Raw genomic sequence first — 18442 nt, forward strand, 5'->3', positions numbered from 1 at the left:
CTCACTCTTATTCAACATAGTTCTGGAAGTTTTAGCCAGAGCAATTACACAAGAAAAAGAAATAAAAGGTATTCATATTAGGAAGAAGTAAAGGTCTCACTTTTTGAAGATGACATGAGCCTGTACATAGAAAACCCAAACACTTCACAAAAAAACCATTAGACACAGTAAACCAATACAGTAAAGTTGTAGGATACAAACTCAATATACAAAAGTCTATTGTTTTCCTATATGCCAACAATAAAACTTCAGAATATGAACTAAAAAAACACACCACAAAACAATTACTTTATATGGGTCAAATATGTTTGCAAATATAATGTATATGTTTTCTTGCTTATAGTTTGCATTGGGTGTCAAGGACAGGCTGTAAGCTGGCAGGGTCCTTATAGCCTAAGGCTTAGTTTTATGACTAAGCCTTTCTCACCCTTCTGATACTAAAATCTTCTCAACACTAAGCTTTTCCCCACACCCTTGACTGTTGCATAATGTGGGGTGGTGCACTCTTATTAGGAATCCCATTTAAGCCTCAGATAAGTGGCTTTGTATCAGAGACTTTCTTATTGGCTTAAAGGCTTTAATTTCTACACTATAAAGTAAGAGAGACCAGGGGGGCTCTCTCTCTCAGTTCCTGAAATTAGCATTTCAGAGGAGAGGCAGCCAAGATGACAGAGTGCTAAAGGAGAAGCCAATTTGTGCAGAGTTTGTGCAGAGATAAGGAGATGGGAAACAGAGGTGAATAAGGCTGGTGAGGTAGAAACCTTTGACTCTAGGAATACTCGGATGAGTCAGTGGCTTTGAGAGCCCTGAATGGAAAGAGAAGTGTTTTCCCCACTGTGTGCATTTTCTCACCCACTTGGTGCAAGCTAGGATTAAAGGTAATGGCCCACCAGTTCTTGGCTCTCTTGTTTCATTACCGTCTGTCTGAATCAAACCTGAACCTGTGTTGGCCAGGAGGCTGTGATGGTGGCCGCAGCTACTGGTTTTACACTTTACAATTGCAAAAAATAATAAAAAAATACCTAAGAAAAAAAATTAACAAAAGATATGAAAGACCAATATACTGAAAACTACAAAGTATTAGCTAAAAAAATTGAAAAAGACACAATAAAATAGAAAAAATATTCTATGTTCATGATTGGAAAACCAACACAAATGGCCACATTACCCAAAGCAATGTACAAATACAATGCAATCCCCATTAAAATACTAATGTCATTTTTTAAAGAAATAGAACAAAAAATCACCTGGTTTGTATGGAAAATACCCGAATAGCCAAAGTTATTCTGAGGAGAAAGAAAGAAGCTGAAGGTATCATACTACCTGACTCAATTATACTATTGGGCCATGATAATCAAAACAGCATGGTATTGTGATGTGCAAGAGGGACAGTATAGTGTTGCAATTACAGACGGATGTTAGGGGAAAATGTACTATGATTAATAACAATGAAAAATAAAGCAAAATAAAAAGGGGTTTAAACTTATGTAACCTAAAGTAGAATAAAAAAAAAGAATCAATGCAACAATGAGCTATACATCACCAGACCAAAGAACATCAGCCTGGGTTCTAGAATAATAGCTAATTAAAAAAATAGACTTAAAAAAGAGAATTATGAGTAGGTACAAATCTCACCAAATCATGGAGAAACACACCACCAGACTGGGAAGTGTCAGCCTGGATGACGCCAAAGTCGGCCACCCACCTTGCACATCAACAAGGAAGAGTTCTCTAGAGCTTCAGTGGTGCTCTGAGACCCTAACCTTTTTTATGGGAAAATCTTGGCTGGAGGCTATTGCACAAGGGCTCTTCACAGCATGTTGTCTAGGAATAAAGAAAGGTCACCACATTCTGGAATAATTAACTAAGCCAGCAATTAAGTAATAAGAATATCCACCCTGGTTTCTAGGGAAACTGCAGAAGGACATCTTATTCCACCCTGAGTACATGATTCAGTCATTCCTGTAACCATTCTTTGTGACCCTTATTGTTCAAGTTCAATTTAGTTCAAATTCATGTATTTTTTTTATATATTGTTTGACAGAAAAACAGACATACAGACCAATGGAACAGAATCAAGAGCCCAAAAATAAAACCACATGTACATGAGCAAATAATTTTTGACAAAGGAGCCAAAAGCACATAATAGAGAAAATAAAGCCTCTCAATAATGGGAGAAAGGCACACGCAAAAGAATGAAACTTAACTACACTTAGTTACCATGCACAAAAATTAATTCAAAATGAAATAAAGACCTAAACATAAGATATGAAACAAGAGATTACACAGAAGAAAACAGGTGCTAAACTTATGGACCTTGCCCACAGAGAATAACTTATGAATTTGACCCCAAAGGCAAGGGAAGTAAAGGCAACAATAAATAAATAGAACTATATCAAACTAAAAAGCTTCTGCATAGCAAAAGAAATCAACAACAAAACAAAAAGGCAGCCAACCAAATGAGAGAGGGTATTTGCAAACAACAGCTCCAATAAGGGATTAACATTTAAATTATACAAGGAACTCACAAAGATCAGCAACAAACAAGCAAACAACCAAATTAAAAAATGGGAAGAGGAAATGAATAGACACTTCTTCCAAGAAGATATACAAATGACCAACAGATATATGAAAAAATACTCATCTTCACTAGCTATTAAAGAAATGCAAATCAAAAGTGTAATAAGATACCACCTCACACCTATTAAATTTACTATTAAGAAGATAGGAACTCGTCGGCCTAGTGTGCAGAGGACCCGGGTTTGATTCCCGGCCAGGGCACATAGGAGAAGCGCCCATTTGCTTCTCCACCCCTCCGCCGCGCGCTTTCCCTCTCTGTCTCTCTCTTCCCCTCCCACAGCCAAGGCTCCATTGGAGCAAAGATGGCCCGGGCGCTGGGGATGGCTCTGTGGCCTCTGCCCCAGGCGCTAGAGTGGCTCTGGTCGCAACATGGCGACCCCCAGGATGGGCAGAGCATCACCCCCTGGTGGGCAGAGCATCGCCCCTGGTGGGCGTGCCGGGTGGATCCCGGTCGGGCGCATGCGGGAGTCTGTCTGACTGTCTCTCCCTGTTTCTAGCTTCAGAAAAATGAAAAAAAAAAAAAAAAAGAAGAAGATAGGAACTTACAAGTGGCAGAGAGGCTGTAGTGAAAAAAGAACTCTCATTCACTGCTGGTGGGAATACAAACTGGTACAGATGTTGTAGAAGAATGTGTGGTGGTTCCTCAAAAAATTAAGAATAGAACTACCATATGACCTGGTAATCCCTCTATTGGGTAGCTACCCCAAAAAAACTTGAAAACATTAATGCATAAAGACACATGCACCCCCATTTATTGCCGCATTATTCACAGTGGCCAAGACATGGAAACAACCAAAGTATTCTTCAATTGAGGATCAGATAAAGAAGCTTTGGTACATATATACAATGGAATACTACTCAGCCATAAGAAATGATGACATATTGCTATTTACAACAACAACATGGATGGACCTTGAGAACATTATATTGAGTGAAATAAGTAAATCAGAAAAAGCTAAGAACCATATGATTTCACACACAGGCGGGATATAAAAACTGAGATTCATGGACATAGATAAAAGTGAAGTGGTTACCAAGGTGGGGGAGGTTGTGGGAAAAGGAGTAGGAGGAGGGGAGTAAGGAGGAACAAGTATGTGGTGACAAAGAGTGATTTGACTTTGGATGACGGGAACACAAACAAGGTGGAGGTTAGTGGTGCTGAACATTGTGTTCTCAAAAATCCATGTATAACTTTTGACTCCCTAAAATTTAAATGCTAAAAACCTACTGTTCAATTAATCTATAACAGGGAAGCAGGAATATTCAATGGGGAAATAACAGTCTCTTCAATAATTGGTGTTGGGGAAACTGGCTAGATACATGATAAAAAATATCTTGACAATTTCTTACAACATATACAACAATAAACTAAAAATGCACTGACTCAAATGAGAGATCTGAAACCGTAAATCTCCTGGAAGTAAATAGAGTTAGTAAACTCCATGACATTGGCCTGTTGTTCATGGTGCAATGATTTTTCAGATTGGACCAAAAACAAAGGAAACAAAGGCAAAAATAAATAAAAATGGGCCTACATCAAACTAAAATCCTTTGTATAGCAAAAGAAATCATCAACAAAATGAAAAAACAGCCTTCTGAATGGGAGAAGATATTTCAAATGACATATCCAACAACAGATTAATATCCAAAATATAGAAATAATCAATAAAACTTAACATAAAAAAACTAACAGTCTGATAAAAAATGGGCAGAGGACCAAAATAGACATTTTTCTAAGAAAGACATAGATGGAAGTCAAGAGATACATGAAAAGATGCTCAACATCACTAATCAGCAGGAAAATGCAAATCAAAAACACAATGAGATATTACCTCATATCTATCAGAGTGGTTATTAAAAGGCAATAAACAACAAGTGTTAGAGAGAATGTGGAAATGAGAACTCTTGTGCACTGTTAGTGGGAGTGTAAAATGTTGCAGTCATTATAAAAAACAGTACGGTTGTTCCTCAAAAATTAAAAATAAAATAGGACACATGACTTCACTTCTGGGAATTTATACAAAGAAAACAAAAATATATATGTTTTTTGTAGCATTATTAACAAAAGCCAAGATGTTGAAATAATTTAGTTGTCCATTAATAGATAAATGGATAAAGAAGATATATATCAGGCAATGCAGTTTATTATTTCACATAAAAGTTAGAGACCACAGTACTGTTAAAAACCTCCCTCAACATCAACTACCCCCTAAACCCACCCCACCTTGCTATAAAAACAGAAGAGAACACAACAAAATACCATAATCAGACCGAGCTGGAAACAGAAAGTGACTCCAACAAAAACAAGACAAACACAAGACACAACATCTTGGCAAATTTATATAAAAATTGCATGGCACTTGGGAAAAGAGATATACATTCCATTACATATATTGTGTAATATATGTAATGTAGTATAATTCTCCATATAATATATATAATGGAATATTATTTAAGAATAAAATCTTGCATCAATGAACAACTAAGTTGTCGCAACAAAAAACTAATGATTAATGCTTCTCATCTCTCCATTCCTGTCTGTCCTTATCTATCCCTCTCTCTGACTCTCTCTGTCTCTGTAAATAAAAATTTTAAAAAAGAGAAAAAATAAGAATAAAATCTTGCCATTTCTAAAATTATAGAGGGACCTAGAGGATATTATGCCAAGTGAAATAAGTCAGACAGTGGAAGTCATATACCATATTATTTCACTTATATGTAGATTCTAAAAAAAAAAAAAAAAAAAAAAGCAACAAACATAACAGAAACAGATTAATTGATATAAAGAAAAAACGAATGTTGACAGAGAGGATGGCGATAGATGATAGGTGAAAGAGGTAAAGAGAAATAAAAGAAACAAATTTCCATATATAAATTAATAAGTCATGGAGTATAATGGACAGCACAGGAAACATAGTCAATAATATTGTAATAACTTTGTACAGAGACAGATGTATCTTAGTGATCACATAGGCATATATAAATATAATATCATCATGTTGCATACCTGAAAGTACTATAATATTGTGTGTCAACTACACTTAAGAAACAAATATAAATAATATTTTAAATAAAAAAAGAATAAAAATATATTAAGTTAATTTAAGAGATTTATGGGACAACATTAAGTTGACTGAAATTTGCAATATAAGATCTCAGATGGAGAAAAAAGAACAGAAAATTAATTTGAAGAAAAATGGTTGGAAACTTTCCTAACCTGAGGAAGAAAACAAATTTCCAGATCGAAGAAGCACGTTTCAATTAAAGTGAACCCAAAGAGACCTAAACTAAGATATGTTATAATTAAAGTGTCTAAAGATAATGACAAGGAGAGAATTTTTAAAGCAGCTGGAAAAAAGCAACTTGTTATGTACAGGCAAACCCCTGTAAAACTGTAAGCAGATTTATTTAGAAGAAGTTTTGTAGCTCAGAAGGCAGGATCAAGATATATTCAAAGAGCTGAAAGACAACAACGTACAACCAAGAATACTCTAGCCAGCAAATTCAGAAATAATGGAGAAATAGAGTTTTGCAGGTAAGCAAAAGCTAAAGGAGTTCATCACCATTAAACTATCCTTAAAAGAAATGTTAAATAAAATTCTTTAAGCTGAGAAGAAAATGCATTAATAAGTAACAAGAAAACATGAAAGTATAAATATTACTGGTAAACGTAACTATATAGTAGAAGTAGTTACTTAATTATTTACAAAGCAGGTATGAAAGTTAAAGAAACAAATAATACTGGGGAACATTTTCCCCAGTGTTATTTTTGTTGCATCCACAGAAACACTTGTTCTTACTTAATTTGAGTGTGCTGATTTCAAATCTGACATTAGTTTTTCTCTGTAATCTACAGTTTTTTTGCAATTCAAGAATTTAGGTTTTCATCTTATTGTAAAATTTTCAACAGTTAGTTTAATATAATGAAATAGAATGTCTTCTTGGGCATCATCTTTGTGAAAATATAATAATTTATATAATGCAGTAAATACACTAATACACTAAAAGATATGATTGCATCAGAATTTGTCTACAATTTCAAAATAGAACATATTAAAACACTTATTTTTATCATAAAATTTGCGCAAAGCTTATTTAAATTCTATTCAGGCAAAAATTTGCATTTGTAGCTCTTGCGTTTGTGTACTTGTTGAGGACAATCTCATTGATGCTTCAGCAGTAGTCTGCCATCATTTAGAGCTGTCAAGAAATAGCCGCCATTCTATTGGACTGTGTGTGGTAACACCTAGCTGGCTGAAAAGACTATTGATATCATGACATTAAACAAAGTGTTTGTCTTCTGAAAAAAAGTCCACAAAAATTTGTTCATGCTTCTTGAAATGGGATACTTTAGCTGACCAGTGAAATACATTCCTTTCTTGGAGTCTGGAGGATAATAACTCAGCTGCTTTCTTTGATAGGCCCAAAGCTCTTACTAAGTCAATCACTTCAGGTTAGCTAAACTGCTGAGGGGTTAATGACTGCTTGGCATCAGAAGAAGACCCTTCAGATTCCGCAACCATTTCCTCATGCATCTTATCAAAATACACTTGATCACCATGTTCACTTTCTTTGTCCTTAGAAGAAATAAAACCATTGAAAACTGGAACCGGGAGTGTCTCAGAGTGTGGGATAGGTTGTCTTGCTTAAGGAATATTAGGATATGTGATATTATGCCATTTTTTCTTGCTGATGCCCTTTGTATGGATCAGACAGAAATAACAGTCACTGCTGTGGTCCTTAGGTTTACGCCAAACCATGGGAATACCAAAAGGCATTCCTCTCCGTTTTCCTTTTGTCCAGTCATGAAGCATTTTCTCACAATTATGACACACAATATGAGGAGGCCAATTCTTGTCTTGATCACCAAGGGGAACTTGAAAATAGGCAATATATGCACGTGTCACAAATGATGAAATATTGCGCCTTTATATTGAAGTGTGTAACAGTCACATATATAGCAGAAGGTGTGAGGACTATTCTTACATTTAAGCCTATTCGAAGAAGCCATGATTCAATTTTAAAACAAAATAAGAGGGTGTTTTTATCAGATAATAATTTTTTATATTTAAAAACAACTGCAATTATGTAAAAGTGATGTTTGTAAAACATTAACTGCCTTGTGGTTATGTTCAATCCAAGAGTCACTGCCCTTTAACGCCAATTTAAGAACCAATGCATGCCATTAACTGTAACAAAAAGAAATTAAAATTGCATAAAAACTAGAGCATGCACCAAAAAAACAGATTTCAGATTTGGAATCAGTGATGCAAATATATATAGAAAAAGTTCTAAAACCTCATGCAACAGAAAATAAAATAAAAATTCTTCCCCAGTGTAATAATTACTTTAACAATAATAATTAATAAGAAATACCCAAGATAAAAAGATTTAAAATGTGATATCAAAAACATAAAACATAGTGGGAGTAAGGTGAACTAATAATGTAGAGTTTAGAATGTGTTCAAATGGAAATTGTTATCAGCTTAAAATAAGTAGTTATAAATATATTCTTATAGGTCAACCTTATGGCAATCACACAACAAAAACTTATAATAGATACAGAAAAGATAATGAGAAATGAATCTAATCATACCTCTAAAGAAAGTCATCAAACCACAAAGGAAGGAAGAAAGAAAAGAAAAAAGGAAGGAAACAAAATGGCAATGAGTAAATATCTGTCAATAATTACTTTAAATGTAAATGGACTAATTCTTCAGTGAAAAGAAACAGAGTTGCTAAGTGAATAAAAAAGCAAGACCTATTTATATGCTGCCTACAAGAGACTTACTTCAGATGTAATTCAGATATAAGGGCACCAAAGACTGAAAGTGGAAGGTTGATTAAAAGTTATTTCACGCAACTGAAAACCAAAACCAAAAACAATCTGAGGTAGCAATACTTAGATAAAATAGACTTCAGACAAAGACTATAATAAGAGACCAAAAAAGACAGGCAATATAATGGGGTCAACCCAACAAAGAAATATAAATTTGTAGTTATTCATGCTTTTAATTATATAAAGCAATTGTGAACAGACCTAAAGGGAAGAAATTTTTCAGCCAAGAAGGCAGCAATACAATAATAGTGATGATGTGAATATTCCATTTATATCATGTAGACAGAAAATTGATAGAGAAACAAGCACCTTAAATGACACATTAGATCAGATGAACTTAATAGATCTATACAAAACATTTTACACAAAAGTGTCAGAACACATGTTCTTTTCAAGCACACATGAATTCTCTAGGATCTATCATAGGTTAGGTCACAATACAAATCCTAATAAATTTAGAAAGATTGAGTTCATATCGAGCATCTTTTTTACCACAATGGTAGAAAGCAACAACAACAAAATATCAATTACAAAAAGAAAACTGAAAATTTCACAAGCAGAGGGATATTAATCAATACGCTACTGCACCACCAATGACTGGGTCAGTGAAAAAATCAAAGGAAATTAAAAAGTTTCTTGAGACAAATGAAAATGGAAATACAACATACCAAAATATGGGATACATCAAAAGCTGTTCTGACAGGAAAATTTATAGTGGTAAATGTTTCTCGCAATAAACAAGAAAAATCTCAAATAAACAACCTAACTTTATACCTCAAGAAACTAAAAAAAGATGTAGGTCTATGAACACACTAAATGTGCACTTATATTTAGAGCAATTCTTCCTGAGAAATAACTGAGAGACAACCGAACAGCTTCTTCACAACAAAGAAGAGAGAGTGACCATGCAGAGAAGATAGGAGAATTGTATGAGGAAATTCCTGCCCAATATCTGAGGGAACCTATCAGCAATGAAGGAGCCAGTGACCACCCTGAGATAGTGCCAGCGGAAGTTCTATCCAAGTTGTATGTCAATTATACCCAACTTACAAAGTAAAGAAAGAAAAAGAGAGAGAGAAAGAGAAAGAGAAAGAAAGAAAGAAAGAAAGAGAAAGAAAGAAAAGAAAGACAAAGAAAGAAAGAAAGAAAGAAAGAAAGAAAGAAAGAAAGAAAGAAAGAAAGAAAGACAAAGAAAGAAAAGAAAGACAAAGAAAGAAATAAGAAAAGGAGGGAAGGTAGGAAGGAAAGAGAAAGAGAAGGAAAGAAGGAAGAAAGGAAACATATACTGATTGAATATAAATTCATTCTGTAGAAGATACAACTATCCATGCACTAGAAATCCATATTCCTACTTGAGAAGGGTAAGAACTGAGGGAAATATGTACTTGTGATTTTGTGTCTAACAACTGTATAGTTCATTGTTTTCATCAACACAAAAAGGGAGAAACAAAACGAAAAACACAGGTTTCTTGTCTTTGGAAAGTTTTAGCATCCATTTTATTTAAGTAAATTTTAATTGTGAATAATTTTACTACAAATTAAGCCCCAGGATTCTTGGGTGAGCTTAACTATAGTCATTAGAATTTACCAGTGAATAACAACCTAGGTCCCAGTAACCTAGGGCTCGATCTAGTCTTAAGATATGCAACTCCTAGAGATAATAAACAGTGTTTATTCCTTCCCACCCTCTATTGGACCATCCACTGCTGAGCCATTCTCTGTTACCTGGAATCAGCTTCAAGGCATTCTCCAGGTACTGATCTTCTGTGATAGGTTGACCATTTAACTTCAGCTCCTGGGTGAAATCCCGTACAGTCCAGATAAAGTCTGGGAAGAAACTCACAAAATCTATGGAATCTTTTACTTCACGCTGGGTGGGGGAGGACTTTGCCCTGATGAGTTCTGTGAGCTCTGTCACATAACTAGGACCTGGCTAAGGAAAAATAATTTCCTACCCACCCTTCCTACATTTCCATCAAAAAAATTATTATAAACATTATTATTTGCCCTGGGTTCCCTCTGTGCCACCAAAGGCCACTCAATCACAGGCAAGGGGAACTTAACTTGATTTCCATTCCCATCAATTTCTCAGTAAAACTGGGAGGATACTGTAGTTTCTCCAAGGCATCATGGTTGATGGTGCTCATGCTGTTGTAGACAAAGCAGCTACTCAGAAGTACAGCCAGGGCGAAGATCCATGAGTCATTCTTAGGATTGCCCAAGAAAACATGTTGAAAAACACTTAGAAGTCTTCTCCTCAGAAATTCATTCAGTTATTTGTTTAATTATTTTTTCATTTTTTATTTCAGATCATTGTGTATTTGGTACAAAAAAAATCTTTAAAATCAGAATTAAAGGCAAATCTCAGCTTTAGCAATTACATTGACATTTCTTATGAGCTTAGTTTCCTCAAGTATAAAAGAAGTCTAATACTTTCCTCAAAGTATCCTTTTTATTTGAATGGGATTAAATAAAATATTTTGAACAATTAGTTATTCATAAGTGACACTGCACATTTAAGAAAAATTAAACTACAATATCTATTATGTTAATCACAAATGAACTCTCAAAATAAAACCAATTAAGAATTCATAAACTATTACTAAATGTTACATATTTTTCTTAGTTATAGGGAAACAAAAATGAATATAATTGTTACACTTGAGATGACTATCTCATGGTATTTACAAACATTTGAAAAATAAATACAATAAAGATGACAATATAATTAAAAAGTTATATATTAATAGTGAATCTTACTGAAAACAACAGTCATTATGTCAAATAAAAATAATGAATCAGTCAAAGGGGAGCAGCACATACTGGAGTTAGAAAAACATTTTGTTTTGAATGTTAAAGGATTTGTAGAATGTGGACATGAAGAAATGAGAGAAGCACGCAAGTAGAAAAACCTGCAGAAACAAAATGAGAGTAGACTGCAATAAATAGTTATTTGTTCTGACTGACACAGAGCAGAAGGCAGGTAGAGAAGATGCATAAAATTATTCACTTCAGTGCTCAAAAATATCTTACCTAATATACCACATTTAAAAAAAATCTAACTTAAATATGAGTTTCAAAAGGGCCAAAGTCTGCTGTCTCATTCAATATAGTTGGATTTCAACATTTCAAGAATAGATCACAATAGTTAAATTACAAAGGATCATGAAGAGATAAGGAGAAAATCTAGAATCAAAATGATCTGTTTGTGACCTTTTGTCTTACCTTTTCCACATCACCCAGGCCCTTGGTGTCCAGAAGAACCAGAGTGGTTCGGTTTGGACGGGTGCGGTACACACCACATCCAGATGCCCTTGGTTTCAGACTGCACTGTAGAGCCCAGAGGGAAACCTAAAAGAGACGGGAAAAGCAACATAAAGTTGTTGTAAAGTAATGTTCCCCCGGGTTTTTACGTAGAGACACAAAGTCCAAATGAATTTTTAAGAAGTTTTATTAAAGGAGGAGATTTATTAATATGCCGGCCACATATGAAAAACATGGGGCATAGCTGACCCAAATTGTCTTGTCCAGACTATAACCCTGAGGCAGGTTATATACCTTTGATCACACAGGTTGGCGGGGAAAAGGAGGAGGAGGACAAGATGACATAATTCATTAGCAAGCTTATAACATTCCTCTATAGGATTTATAAAAAACAAATTTACATGTTAAAACTTATAAGGCATTACAATAGTGAAAAATGTTGCTTTTTATATTAAAGACATCTCTAAATCTTTCAGTATTTATCTGCTATTCCTTTGTTTAGAGGTATATATAATTATACATTAACTATATGCCTTTAGGATGGGACGGGAAGCCTACATGGCTCCCAGGGGATAAGCGTCTGTGAATGACCCATTAAAGAAAGGAGAGGAAAAAGAAAGGCCTGCCTAATCCTCCCTTTCCCCTTTTCATCTACAATACAATGCCATCAGCCATCCTGACCTGGTGTTAATCACACACAAGTATAAAAATCATATTTATAAAATCTCTCTGTATTCTTATCCTAAATTATAAAATGTCCTTTAAGCTTCCTAGTAAAAGGGGGTTTTCTACACAGTATGTCTCTGCAAGCCAGGAAATGTCCACATTCCTTTTCTCTCATTCCCTACAGAAAGGAGAAGACAAGAAACCTGACTCTCCCAAAATATCAATATTAATTTTTTAATTCTATGGTACCTTACCACAAAGCGACAACAGACAGTCCAAGAAGCCCATGGGCTATGCAATTAGACTTAAAGGCTTAAAAATCCCCTAGGATACAACATAGTGCTTTCTCTATTTCAAGAATGTCAAAATTTTTGTCAACTAACTCCTCATACATTTAGTGGTCATATTCTTTCACGTAAGTTTGGTTTATTCAGACTGCTAGTTTCATTTTCCAGTGTAAAAATATTTCTGCTCATGTCTATGTATCCTACCAATTATTAGATGAGAGAAAGGGCACACACACACACACACACACACACACACCAATTTGATTTATTTTTAACTGTTTGATGAACATTACTCCCTAAAGAAGTTAAGCTAGTTGAATGTATTATAATTAGATCAAGACTTTTCATTAGTCTGAAGAATGAACAAGACAATTTATTCAGTAATTATTTAAGCACCTTTTATATTCTAGGCAATGGGTATATGTTCAAGGTCCTGGAGATAAATTAATAAATTTACTAATTCTATTAGTAAATTATATTATAATTCCCTATTATATTAGCTAAAATAGACAGAAATACCTTCCCTTTGTAGTCTTATAACCAATGAGTGCTAAGACCTTGCTAATTTACAACCAGTTTATGGTCTATCCAGGTAAAATCTGGTCTTAATGGATGGGACTATGGAGAGACAGGAATGGGTAAATAAAATAAATAAATAAGTAAACTTTTATAAGCCTTCTAAAGATTGTGGCTACATCTCACCTCTTACTTATTTTAAAGATGTTGTGAATCACAACTAATTTAAGGGATCCCAACAACAATAAAAACATTCTCTAAGAGAAATATTATTACATCACATTTATTCTGATTTTTTTCTATGTTGGGAGAAAACAGAACTTCTCAGAGCCCTGCAGAGAATCAAAATAGAAAAAGTGTTGATGTGTGTAGTTGATGTTGCCCTATATTCTCATTTTCTGCCTATGAAATTCAGTATGTTGTCTTTTATTTTTCTCATGACTTATTTTATATTCTGTGTCAGATTCTCTTTACATCAAACTATACTCATGGGCTTTGTATAATTTGGATATGTTTACCTAAAAGATATTCTGCAACACCAAGGTACTGTGTTTCAATCAGAATTTTCATGAAGGTTAGCCAAATCCACATAAAAATAACATTGAGCTAGAAGATAAATATTCTTGTTGGGGACCGAAAGCTAACATGGTCTTTGCAGTTTAGATTTTTGTGGGACAAAGGTGTGGGGAACTCCCAGTAAACTGACAGTCTGCACAATGCCCCACCTCACTTGTTCTATGAAGTTACTAAAGGCTATTAAGCTGTGGTGCTGGATTGTTTATACTCATCTTAACCGCCCCCCCCCCTCCATGTCCCCTGGAAAGACTGGAAGCAAGTTTCTTTTATCCTTTGTTTTATGAAGTTAAGATGTTATGTATGGTTGGGGTTTTCTGCACTTGGTAAAATTCTTGGGTTGCCTTGGAAATGTGATCAGCAATCTCTTTGATTTGCTAATGGCCCACTTTGCCCTATAAATAAAGCATGAAGCAGATTTGGAGGGCACTCTGTTCTTGCCATCAGCATTGCAGAGGCCTCCTGAGTCCATCCTTTTATTCTTTAAGTATATTTTCTTAATTCCGTGCCATTCCCACTCAGGACCTGAAATTACTAGCCATGCTGGTTCATGGCACATTCTAATTTATTTTTTTTTTATTCCATGAAAGAAGCATTTATTGTGTGCTTATTATGTTCTACACATTATCCTTATTGCTGCAAATTTGTCAGCAAAGACTCCAGGTAAGGGTTTTTACTCTACTGATTTTAATTTTAATATAGGAGAAAAATAAACAAGTAAATATATAAATATATAAACTATGTTGATATTGTGGTAAATTTAAGTGGAGTGGAAGCTTGAGACTGGATGGTCAGGGAAGACTTCTTTCAGAATTGACTTTTGTGCAAAGCCTTGACTAAAAGAATCTATCTGGGTGGAGGAACAGCAAGCATTGCAGGCAGAGTGAAACACAAGTGCAATGACATACAAAAAGCCTTTCAGACAGAAGGGCTTTCAATTTGCAAGGGCAAAAAGGTGGCTAGTATGGCTATAGCATAACCAGTGGTAGAAAAAAATATTAAAGATGTGTTTGTAGAAATAGGGAAAACTAAGTTATAGTGGGCCAATGAGGAGTATGGATTTTGTGTAAGAATAATGCCAGGTTAAGGAAAGTATTAAAAACAACTAGATTAAACTTTGCTTGGTTGTTTTAAAGAGAATTTATTAGGGTAGAAATGGAAGTAAGGAAGATATTTAAGAAAAAAAGTATTTCAGGCAAAGATGACACTGACTTAGCCTCATAAATAAAAATAGTAAAATAAAATTGTAAAGAAAGAAGAAAAAGAGATTGATTTTGTTGTAAGGTACCAAAAGCTACAGAATTAATATTAATATTTTAGGAAGCTTAAAGAACATTTTATTAATTTGGGCTAAGCGTGTAGAGAAATTTTGAAAATGATCTTTGTACTTGTGTGATTAGCATCAAAACCAGGATGGCAGATAGCATTGTATTGTAAATGCAGAGGGGAAGGAGGTTTGGATTCTCTGACCTTCCCCCACACCTGTGAGAAAGTGAGTGAATAGCTAGCCAGGTGCGATATTGATGGGCCATTTACAGGCATTTGTCCCCATGGAAACTACCTCTCCCCTCCTGAAAGCGTGTAGTTAATGTAAATATCTCTGAACAAAGAAATGGTAGGTGAACACTAGAAAATATAGGAATATCTTTTAATATGTAGAGTGACATTTTTACTATTGTGTTACCTTGTAAGTTTTAATGTGTCAAAACATTTTTTATGAATCCTACAGACAAATGTTATAAACTTGCTAATGAATTGTGTCCCATCCCCCCTTCATCCTTTTCCCAAACCTGTATAGGTGAAAACAAAGGTTATAAGCTTATGCTGTGATGTCAGGCTTTTTTCCCCTCCCATGTATAATTAAGGGTATATAACCAGCCCTTAGAATACTAATCACACACAATTTGGGACTGCTGCCTCGTGTAAGCTATATGCAGCCGGCATATTTAATAAATTTCCTCCTTTAATAAAACTCTTCAAAATTCATCTGGACTTGGTGTGTCTATGAAAACCCATGGAATTGTGGATTGGGTACTTTACAACAATTGAAGAAATGTTTAGTAAGACTAACAAGAGGACATATGTATGAGTTGGATGTGTGTGATAAAAGTGAGGAATATAAGGTTTGCAGTTTGAGACTAGAAGATTGGTACCCAACTAGGAAAAAAATGACTGAAAAAGTAGTAAGTATGTTGTTATTTTGCTTTGTTTTAATTTGTTTCAATTTTTTTTCAGTATTGTATCTTGTTTTTCATTTTTATTGAATTTATTGGGGTGACACTGGTTAATAAAATTATATAGATTTCAGGTGTATAGTTCTATAATACATCATCTATATATTGTACTGTGTATTCAACATCCCAAGTCAAGTTTCCTTCTATTACCAATTTATCCTCCTATACCTTCTTCTACAGGCCCCACCCCCTTTCCCTCTGTTAATCACCATACTATTGTCTATGTTTATGAATTGTTTATTTTCTTAATCCCTTTACCTTTCTCACCCAGCCCTGCAACACATCTCATTTCTGACAGCTGTCAGTCTGTTCTACATTTATGAGTATGTTTCTGTTTGTTTAGTTTATTTAGTTCATTGAATTTTTTTTCTCAAAGTAAAGATTGATCTAGACTTTTATTGTGAACATGATGATTTTAATGTCGACAACTTTCAAAAAGAAAAAATTAAGAGGTTATTTGATTAATAATGTCAAAATGATTAATATGTCTGAATGTCAAAAGAAAAAATTAAGAGGTTATTTGATTAATAATATCAAAATGATTAATATGTCTGAATGTCAAAAGACATATTAAGGCAAGGAATATCAATTACAGTACAGAGGTATGGGAATAAAAGTGACATTTAATTCCAAAGATTGAAGGAGACCACATTGGGAAGGTATGAAGAAAAGAGAGAAAAGATCCAAGTACCAAGATGATTGGATGAAAAGTTGCTGGTAAAAACGCTGAAGAGAACTGAATGCAGAGGTGGAAGGAACCCCCCCAGAGAGTGTGGTCCTTTTGAAGCCGAGGAAGAAAAGAATTTCAAGGAGAAGAAAGAACTCAACTATAAAATATGATGTCAAACAGGGAAGTAACATGGGCCCAAAGATACAGCTATTAAATCATACAAAATGGAGGTTAATGGTAAATATAAAAGAGCATTCAGTGGACTGTTAGGGTTAGAACCAGAGAGCAGTCAGAAAGAGTTTCAAAGAGAAGAAGTGAAAAAAGGAAATTAAAACAAAATATTTTAGCTTGAAGAATAATAAAATAAATGGGGTGATAGTCATAATGAGATATGGGGTCCAGGGAGAATATTTAACTTGATAGATATTCAAGTATGTTGGTTAGTAAATAAGAATATTACAGTACAGAAAACAAAATTTCATGAGGGAGACATAATTTCAAAAGTGTAATACCTGGTGGGTTAGAAAAGATGGCTCTGAGAACACTAGTATGGGAGATTTTCCTTTTATGAAAAGTGAAAACAATAGAAATGAGAATTAGAAGCAAGAACAAAAATCAAGTTTCAAGTTTATTGGTGAGAATTAGATTTATTAATGTATTTAATAAGAAATTTAGAATCTCCTTTCATGTGACCATAGACAAGTGGTGAGAAGTTGAGATTCAGCTGGAGTTAACAAATCGCCTCTATCACAGGACTTCACTCACCCTTCTTTTCTCTTGCAAGACAGTTCATCAAATAGGATTTTCCTGTTCGGTACAGCCCAATGATGGCCACAACCACCACTTGTTGAGAAATCTTGTAAAGGATCTTTAATGCTTTCTTGTTCACCAACATCTTCTCATTCTTGTTTTTCACTAAACACATGGGAACCGACATGAGGGGTCCAGATGCCATGGCAACCTGTAACCCCAAAAGAGTCTGTCTGTAGCAATAAGATAACAAACTCATTCTTTTCCTCAAGGTTAATCAAAGTATGTGTACATCAGCAGAGGGCCTGTGGGACTTCTGTTCTTCCCTATGGCACAGAATGTAAGTTAGCATTAGCAGACCACAGAGGAAAGGGCTTCCTCCACCATAATCTCCTATGATGATAGAGATCAAACAGCAGATATTTCCAGCCTCCAAAGTTACTTTTATAATAAAAATAAAATCCAAGCAATGTTTTTCATCCAGTGAGAGTCTTCATTGTGCTGAGCTCTGTAACACATGCATTATAAAGCTAACCTCACTGGTATTTATAAGAACCTTTCAAGTTCAGGCTTATTATACTCACTTTGCATATGGAGTTGATGAGCCCCAGAACGACTGAGGGATATGCTCAAATTTATATGTGAATAAGTGGTAGATCTTAGAGTTGAAACCAGGGAAATCTGTGTCACCATGCCATGCTTTGCAATAATTTATCTGGCAGAATAATATTCCTCAGCAACACTGATTATTCCACATACTCCTAGATTAGTAATGTATAGGAGCTTCTATTGACTACCCTATACCAACAATACATTCTCTAATTTATTAGTGTGTGAGATGGGTTTCCTTGTATTTCTGCAGAGTTAGGCCCTCATTCCACATACCACCCAGCAGTTTCTGGACCAGGCTCTTACCTTGCTTGATCCGTTTTTCATCAAGGGCTCCAGGTCACCTAGTATGTTTTGAATAGTATGACCTCATGTTTTCACTCCTTGTCTTTATTTAAATACACTGAATGAGCACCTATTATGCACCTGAAATTGTGCTTGTTTCCTGGGATAA

The 18442-nt window shown here is 34.6% G+C and overlaps 1 protein-coding gene across 1 annotated transcript in view; it reads right to left on the reverse strand.

Moving 5' to 3' along the window:
• The window catches only part of LOC136330945 (guanylate-binding protein 6-like), a 40368-nt gene extending 22784 nt beyond the window's left edge, over window positions 1-17584 (reverse strand). The window contains 5 exon segments of the mRNA XM_066268593.1: window positions 10145-10341; window positions 10529-10639; window positions 11646-11690; window positions 11692-11770; window positions 17395-17584. Of these exon segments, the coding sequence (XP_066124690.1) occupies window positions 10145-10341; window positions 10529-10639; window positions 11646-11690; window positions 11692-11770; window positions 17395-17584 (622 nt within the window).
• Window positions 17585-18442: the final 858 nt, after the last annotated feature.

Source organism: Saccopteryx bilineata, chromosome 3, assembly GCF_036850765.1.
Source record: "Saccopteryx bilineata isolate mSacBil1 chromosome 3, mSacBil1_pri_phased_curated, whole genome shotgun sequence".
Classification (NCBI taxonomy): domain Eukaryota; kingdom Metazoa; phylum Chordata; class Mammalia; order Chiroptera; family Emballonuridae; genus Saccopteryx; species Saccopteryx bilineata.